Source organism: Eucyclogobius newberryi, unplaced genomic scaffold, assembly GCF_026437365.1.
Source record: "Eucyclogobius newberryi isolate DKJ021-1_F unplaced genomic scaffold, fEucNew1.0.hap1 SCAF_17, whole genome shotgun sequence".
Lineage (NCBI taxonomy): Eukaryota > Metazoa > Chordata > Actinopteri > Gobiiformes > Gobiidae > Eucyclogobius > Eucyclogobius newberryi.
In genome coordinates this window covers 15,572,345-15,580,931 of record NW_027315801.1, presented here as the reverse complement: position 1 = coordinate 15,580,931, position 8,587 = coordinate 15,572,345, and the positions used below count along the sequence as shown (strand labels likewise).

The 8,587-nt window shown below is 40.8% G+C and overlaps 1 protein-coding gene across 1 annotated transcript; it reads right to left on the bottom strand.

Annotated features, from left to right (window-relative positions):
- Window positions 1-172: 172 nt before the first annotated feature.
- LOC140362977 (interleukin-17 receptor B-like) lies at window positions 173-4,582 on the bottom strand. The gene is made up of 4 exons (XM_072449273.1): window positions 4,516-4,582; window positions 4,342-4,437; window positions 2,444-2,715; window positions 173-2,225 (listed from the first exon to the last, which is right to left on the bottom strand). The coding sequence occupies exons 1-4, from the start codon at window positions 4,565-4,567 to the stop codon at window positions 1,854-1,856; spliced, it is 792 nt and encodes a 263-aa protein (XP_072305374.1). The 5' UTR covers window positions 4,568-4,582; the 3' UTR covers window positions 173-1,853.
- Between the last annotated feature and the right edge of the window lie 4,005 nt (window positions 4,583-8,587).

The window sequence follows — 8,587 nt, the reverse complement described above, 5'->3', positions numbered from 1 at the left end:
ATTTAAAGCACTTTTATTGAAATGTTACAAATATAAAGTGCATCAAGAAGTAAATAACAAAGTATATAAATATAAATATAAAGAGAGCATATCAGATTAAGGGTAACATCTCTATCTATATCTTTTGAAGTGAAAAAATATATTGAAAAGACGATGTTGACAGATGACAATGGCCATAAAAGTGCACTTAATGAAAAATAATAATATATATATTTTCAGAACACTTTTTGCAATTTACAGGGATAAAAACAATACAGTAAAATAGGCATACATTAAAATACAATAGGCATCGGTGTTAAAATAAGAAGCATACAAAATCAGATTAAAAGAGTAAAGATGATTCTTATGTTGACCATACGCTGCAATGGCCTAGAGATAGCCAATAAGCCAATTGTCACTTTTCTTTTCTTTTTAAACATATTTCAGAAATGTGTGGATGCAAAACAACTTTCTCCAGCTGAACTCAGACTGAAATCCCACAGAAACAAAAACAAAGTGTTAGCAGTCACTTCCAATCTCTCGCTCTAAAACCTATAAATCAAGACTGGGGCTAACGATGGACTCAGACTTGAACTCCGGGCACAAAGTTGTAAGAACATTTGACTTACTGGATTTTATCTGCACCCTTCCCTTTTAAAGTCTAATTTAAAGAGATTATTTATGGTTTTATTTGTTTTTATAGTGATATTTATGCATTTTTTGTTCAGTAAAGCACTTTAATTTATTTGTGCTCTACAAATAAACTTACCTTGCCTTTCTTAATGGGTAAACTTGTGGTTTTCCTGCTTTGTGTATGTGGAATTGTATGTTAATTCAGCTTAAAGTTAAGGCTTATGGAAATCCCTCCTGTCAGGGTTTTGCCGATTGTGCATGTTTTGAGTTGATAGGATAAACCCATAGTTAACCCAGCCAGACCCAGGGAGAAAGAAACATGCAAACTCTGCACAGAAATGCCTCCCACAAGTTCTATACTAGACCAGTGGTTTTCTTTTTCACACCAAGTGCCACAGTCCGGGATAATATTTGGCTTTCCGAGAACTACCTGTTCTTTCAAACCTGGACTATATCAGGTCTATTTGGTCAAAACCAGGTCAAAAACGATACAAAACCAGATTTAAAACCAGACTAAACCCTGAGGTAGTTCTAAACAAGTATTAACCCAAAACATGAATAGATTTGTCTCCCAAAGAACAGTTTGAAATACACTGCTGTAGACCTTCTTCAGCAAAATAAAACTGAATTCCATTAACGTCATCGTCCAGTCATCCAGATACGTTTCATCACTAAATAAAATGTTGTAAATTGTAAACAAGTTTTTGCAAAGACTGAAAGATTGAGACCTTCTTGTTGTGAGACAAGCGTGTTAGCTACACATTCATGTTGAAGAAAATATGTTTTATGAAATTAAAAGGAGACATATTATGCTTTTTCAGGTAATATTGTACCATATAATTATTCTACATTTTGTTAATTTTAAACTGTGATATTAATCAAAAACAAGGTCCATTGACTTCCTGTTCAAAAGGACAGAACTGATAAGCCCCGCCTCTTCATGGTGACATTTCGCTGTAATAAGCATCAGATTGTCATTTCATGTTTTAAGTTTTGAAAAATGTCTACATGACATTTTAGATCCATACAAGTAGCACTAGGATTCTCCATGTGTCAAATAATCACAACTAAGTACAGGGATGGGGTGGGGATAGGAGGTAGGTGAATCAGAATAAAGGAATGATGAGGAAACACTGTTGTAACTGTTGTAACACTCACTAAAGTTAATTTTGTATAACATGTCCCCTTTAATTTCAGATTTTGCAGTCACAAAACTGAATGCGTCACACGTTTTGAAGGGTTCACACAATATTTAGATTTTTAGTTGCACTTCCTTGCTTTTCACTTAACGCTTGCACCGCCGCACGTAGCTTCTCGGTGGCGTCTCTGCTGCAGTGGTTCCTGCGTAGAAGGAGATCAGCTATCTTCATGTTGACATCCTGTTCATGAAGACAGCGGCACAGCTTGTCCAAATCTTTCATCAGAGAAAAGCTCCGGCAGGCCTTGAGCTCAGAGGTCAGCGCGGCGCTCTCTCTGAAGCGGACGACCCAGAACTTAGCCAGGTCCGTGCTGTTCTTCGCCTGACCGGCCACCAGGTTTAGGGCCAGGGCGTACAGGTCCTGGGCTGCTGCAGGGATGCTGGCTCCGGGGATGGTGAGCATCTCTGGTGAGGGCTGGGAACAAATAAACAAGAAATATGTTTTAGAAATGAAATGCCTACAAAACCAACATTCTTTTTTTCAGTTTCCCATATCAGGAATGACCTCAGATCAAGTTAGGTTTATCTTACCTTTGTATTTCCCTCTGCAGCCACTAGATTGAGCTCTTATGTTTTAAAGCAGAGGTACAAGAGCATGACCCTGTTCTATCCAGTGCCAGCATCAGTCCTCACCTGAGCAGCCACGATGAGCACTCTGTGGGCGGCTTGCACCTGCTCCAGGAGCCAGCGCATGGGCCCCAGTTTGGCCACGCTGCCCTGCTGCCACATGTCCACGGCCACACTGCACCCTCCATGCTGCTGCAGGAACTCAGCCAGAGCACCCACCGCCCTCTGGGAGAGCTCACTCTCCGCCGGGTAAACTACCAGGACAGGCACGACCGGACCACCCAGAGCAGAACCCACCGCTTCATAGTCCAGGGCCAAGCGAGCACCACGGATTTTGTCTGAGGGGAAATTCCAACTTTAATATTTTATCATAAACACAGAAAAACTTTCACAAAGATTAGTCAATAATATTTGACTTGTTTGGTATTGGTATATATACATATATACATAAATATATATATTTGGTATTGGTTGGTCAATATCTCACTTTTTTTTTGCCATTTAAGTTATTCAGCCAAATATTTTATTTTGGCGACTGACTCCTTAAAGGAAAGCTTTGCTTATGGACTTTAGTGCAAAGGCACAGCACAAAAGAACACGGTTCCAATATTGGTAAGTTATAAAACAAAAAAGTTCTCTAAAACAATTTCTATTCATATCATTTTTCTGTATTATACTGTATTATACTATTATAAAAACACTTTATATGTAGTAGTTTAAGATCAAAATTGCTGCCTCGAGAAACAGAAAAGAGGAGATTATTTATGTATTGAATAAAACATGACTTACATTGTAGCTTGTAGTTTAGTGACAAGACAATTACATTTTAGTAAAGTAATTTGTTTCTAATTCATTTAGGCAAAATGATCATCGAGTAGAAGTGCATTTTTCATCTTTATTTCAACTGCAATTTGACGTGATTGAATAATTTTTATGGACAGAATTTCTAGGCGCAGTCAGGGGTCGGAGGGGGTCCGGTTTGGGGACCACAGGATCTCATCTCTGCTGTTTGCAGACGATGTTGTCCTGATGGCTCCATCAAACCCGGACCTGCAACATGCACTGGGACGGTTTGCAGCCGAGTGTGAAGCGGCTGGGATGAGAATCAGCACCTCCAAATCCGAGGCCATGGTTCTCGACCGGAAAAAGGTGGCTTGCCCTCTCCATGTGGGTGGGGAGTCCTTGCCCCAAGTGGAGGAGTTCAAGTATCTCGGGGTCTTGTTCACGAGTGAGGGAAGGATGGAGCGTGAGATCGACAGGCGGATCGGTGGAGCGGCTGCAGTGAGCAGTCGCTGCATCGGACCGTTGTGGTAGAGGGGGAGCTGAGCCGAAAGGCAAAGCTCTCTATTTACCGGTCGGTTTACGTTCCTACCCTCACCTATGGTCATGAGCTTTGGGTAATGACCGAAAGAACAAGATCGCGGATACAAGTGGTCGAAATGAGTTTCCTCCGCCGTGTGGCTGGGCGCTCCCTTAGAGATAAGGTGAGGAGCTCGGCCACACGGGGGGAGCTCGGAGTAGAGCCGCTGCTCCTCCACGTCGAGAGGAGCCAGCTGAGGTGGCTCGGGCATCTGTTCCGGATGCCTCCTGGGCGCCTCCCTCGGGAGGTGTTTCAGGCATGTCCCACCGGGAAGAGGCCCCGGGGAAGACCCAGGACACGCTGGAGAGACTATGTCTCTCGGCTGGCCTGGGAACGCCTCGGGATTCCCCCGGAGGAGTTAGAGGAAGTGTCTGGGGAGAAGGAAGTCTGGGAGTCCCTGCTCAGACTGCTGCCCCCGCGACCCGGCCCCGGATAAAGCGGCAGAAGATGGATGGATGGAAGGATGGATGAATGAATTGGCCTAATATACATCTAAACATGTAAACAGATCTTTCTTTTTTGCCGTGTAGTGGAGATAAAGATTGAGGAAGACAGAGAGATGAGGTGGAAGTTAGACTTGTGATTATGAGTGTGCAGTACTTACATATGACGTATCCAAAGAGCACGAGCATCACACAGACCATCACGGCTCCGCAGATGATGTACTCTCCACTAACACGCGCCAGGAACTCGTGTGGAGCTGCAACACCAATGACACCACATCAGCTCGGCTTCATATGCTTGAGCTGTATTATTGAAAAAATTGAACGTTCATTACCTGGAGTGGTGACGTTAGACTGAAAACTGCCTGAATAAGAACATAAAAACATTCAGTCGTGAAAGGTGAAAAAACAACAGCAAAAAACGGTGATAATCTGAAAAATGTACTGTCACCTAACGTTGTTGTGGGATCTGAAAAGAAACGTTTAAAAATGAGTGAAAGTACACATTTTGATACACTGTAGAATATGTAAAGAGTGCCGTAGGTTAAAAAAGGTCAACAATATTTCCTTGGTACAGATATATTTAGGGTCAAAATGGGACGTCCGTGTGCTGTCTGCATCGTATTATTGTGTCATACTTTCAGGAAGCAGGAAGTTGTCTGTGAGTGTGCTGATGTTTGATTTGATTTTACCATGAGCTCTAAGTTGTGAAAAGCACCTATAAACTCATCACGGTGAATCATTAGGAAGCTCAGAATGTGACTCGTGGCAGAATGGCTGGCACATTTGCTTCACAGCACGAAGGTCGCAGGCCATGGAAGGATGGGTCAAATGTAGGAGACACATTGCCACACGGGGATGAGAAGTCTACCTTAAAGTGCCTATGACAGGTTGGAAACTCATTGAAACAAAATGCAGCTAAGTTTTAAAATGTTTTATTTATTTTTTATTTGCATTGGACAAACCAGATGCAATGTTTTAAGTGTATGTAGCAGAATATGCTAATTTACAACACCTGTCCATTGGGCCAATTTAGAGTTGCCAATTTGCCTAATACATACATGTCTTTAGACAGTGGGAGGAGCCGGAGAACCCGGAGAGAACCCACGGTAATACGGGGAGAACATGCAGACTCCACCCAGAGAGATCATGTGATGTTGGTGTGGTCCGGGAATCAAACCCATGATCTCCTTCTTGGGAGGCAAGAGCGCTAACCGCCATGCACCCCACGGCCCGCGACCATGTTGCTAAAAATATGAAAATGTTATCCCAGAATAACTCACTTCCTGTTTGTAATGTAATGTATGACATCACACTAGGAAATTAGCCAGAAAACACTGGGCAAAAACTCATCTGATGGCAATTTTTTCTATTTGACAAATAAAGAAATATGAGAGCGTTGTTGAGTTATGTTTAGAATGTCAAAAAATATGTTTATTTTGTGTAAATTCTGCATAAACTTTGTCTTTGTGATGTCACTTCCTGTAATTCACAATACTTCACAAATACCTACTCGATTGGCTTTAAACTATCATTCATATGTGCAAAAGGTATAAATGCACCAAATAAAGTCAAAGCATCTTTACAATGCTACTACGCATGTGCGTTTTTAGGTGGAGGCTGTAAAACCATATTCTCCATGGAAATACAATTTCATAAAGCAATCTCCATGGTAACAGGCATTTATTTAATTCCCATTTGTCAATGAATGGGAATTAAATAAATGAAAGATGCTGAACATTCCATTCATAAGAAAAGGACCAGAACAGTTACATAGTGCACTTTTGAAAGCATCTCCATGGAGACAAGCAGCCGTGTCACTGTTCAGATCTGTGGAGAGGCAAGTCCACTCAGCACACTCATCACAACAATGCTTTTATATTCATCGTCATGTTTTGTCTCATTTATTTTATATGTTTTATTTATTTAAAGGTGTTTGAAGCATGCATCTAGTGATTATAGTCGGAGATATACATTAAAGAGTGATATTGGCTAAAAAGTACAACTCCGACTCAAACTTAACCACTTTGGTATTGATTTGCATAATGTTACATCCCTAATATCTGCAGTTATACTTTGACACCACCAGGTTTAGTCAGAAAACAATATATACCTTTCCTATATAATTAAATGTAGCGTTTGTTGGGAACAGACATCCAGCTCCTGGAACGTACCTGGCCGCTCCACAGTCACATATTTGTACGAGCCGCCGCGCCGCCTTGGAATGTTACCGACCTGAATACTGTAGTAATCGGTACGAAAAACGTTCATGGTCTTGTGAAACCAAATCTGGAAGAACACAGCTGCATCACTGTATATCCAAGATATTATTATCGTGCAAAGCTGTGTTTTTACCTGCGTCTCCCGAGTCTCTGGGAAATCGACCTTAAAGACAGACGACAAACGTGGGTCATAGTAACATTTGAGTGTGTCTTGTGAAGTCTTGATAACGACGCCTTCTACACATTCGATAGCACCTGTGAAGAAGACAGGGACTTTAAATGGACAGGGAATAGTTCTTTGAGTATCCTGAACCAAACCAGGTCTAAAACATGTCAAAATGACTAAACTACACAGATCATGCCATGGCAAAACGTATTACTGGATCGAAGTCAAAGAAATAGGACAGAACATACTGTATAAGCTACTGGAGTGTGTGGTCTCTCTCGTCCAATCATCAAAATCACATGTCCTTACACTTTACTGTCCTCCAACCCTCTAACGCAGGGGTGTCCAAACTTTTTTCACAGAGGGCCGCATTTTGAAACTTACATAGAGCAGGGGGCCACAAACAACCCATCTTTGTCAAGTTTGTTGAAGGACAAAGTGAATCAATGGAAATGTTGCATTTGACATAGTTTCAATGCCTCCACACCTTTGAATAAGACTCGGAACATGAATATTAGGTTGGAATAACATCAAAATGCAAACATCAAGAATTTTTTCTAATTTTACAGTAAAAAGTTCTGTTTGGACCAACTTAGCAGGAAGCCGGAGGGCCAACAAAAATTGGTCTGAGGGCCGCATTTGGCCCCCGGGCCGTAGTTTGAACAAGGTATAAAAAATAATACATTTAGTCCAAATCATTTAAGCCATCCACGTTGTACAATGATGATGAAGTAAGATTATAATTTACCCAATGTTTTTTTCATAACTTTGACATTTGTAAGGATGTTTGTGTTACGATTATTGTGTGAAAAACGATTTAACAATTATTCACAATTCACAATAAACATTAAAACGTCATATTTTCTTGTTCAGTGGAAAATACTACATCCTTATATATAGGTTGTCCATTAATACTAGGATTATAGACTTGAATGTATTCTGCAAAATGTATGAATGTAGAAAAACATATGATTTAATTATTTTGATGATGGCCCACTAAACAGAGCACTCAGGGCCCTCAAGACGATGGAAACAGCTTTATTTAAACGTGACTTTAGCATTGTATTCTTCAGTTCACTTCAGAGTGTTTTGAAGCAAGTAAAGTCTGGTTTATCTTTTAATGTTGATGCAATCAGGCAATTTTTTTTTTTTTTAAAGAAGATAAGTATATGATGTAAGTTTAAAGTCATATTTTTCTCTTGATGAACAGCATTTTGAAACCAAATTGCCTCGTAAAGGTTGTAATATTACCCCACATTTGCCTTGGCCAATAACTATCACTGACATGGTCATTTGTGTGATAAAATACAAATATTTGATATGTTGTATATATTATATGATATATACACAAGAGCCTGAGACGCTGTGTAGGGTGCGGAGACATATTATAGAAGAAATGTTTAACATCTTTCTGGGAGTCACAAGCACAATTCAAGGAAATGGAAATCTGAAACCACTTCTGAAGTTTTATGCTGTACCATGGAATACACTTCCATGGAAACAAGCCAGAGGAGGCTCCTCCAGACCAAGTACAAGTCAGGTCACTGTAAGGACGCATGCTTTTCTGTCTTTTGGTGCAAGAAAAACATCCAAAATGAAAACAAAACAACAACGGAAACACATGCTTTTATTTTTGTGTAGAGGTTTACTCAGGGGCTTTAACCGCACATATTGTGAAAGCAGACTGATTCAGCCCCGGGTTAGTCCTGATTCAGCCCCGGTCTAGTCCTGACTCAGTTGGAGTTTAGTCCCAGTTTTGTTGTGGTCTATGAGCAACTGTGAACTAAATCTCAGCGGGATTTTCTTGGTTTTATAAAAATCAAGTGACTTCGGGAATGTGAGGTGTGTCTTACTGTCGATGGTGACGGCCCAGCTGACATTTAACAGATAACCGTGTTCACACGCTGTCACACTGGCCGTCAGCTCTGCAAGCGGAGACGTGGCGCACGTCAGGTTCTCCAAGACATGTCCTGAAACAAAACGCTGCTGTTACATACGTGAGTTACACATTTATTAAAA

What these genes read in the sequence shown, in the direction of transcription:
- LOC140362977 (XM_072449273.1), bottom strand. Translation starts at nt 4,567, where the DNA reads ATGTTTTTATGTTCTTATTCAGGCAGTTTTCAGTCTAACGTCACCACT. An exon ending in GTCTAACGTCACCACTCCAG is followed by an intron (nt 4,438 to 4,515) that starts GTAATGAACGTT and finishes TTGGTGTTGCAG; the next exon opens with CTCCACACGAGTTCCTGGCG. An exon ending in GCTCTTTGGATACGTCATAT is followed by an intron (nt 2,716 to 4,341) that starts GTAAGTACTGCA and finishes ATTTCCCCTCAG; the next exon opens with ACAAAATCCGTGGTGCTCGC.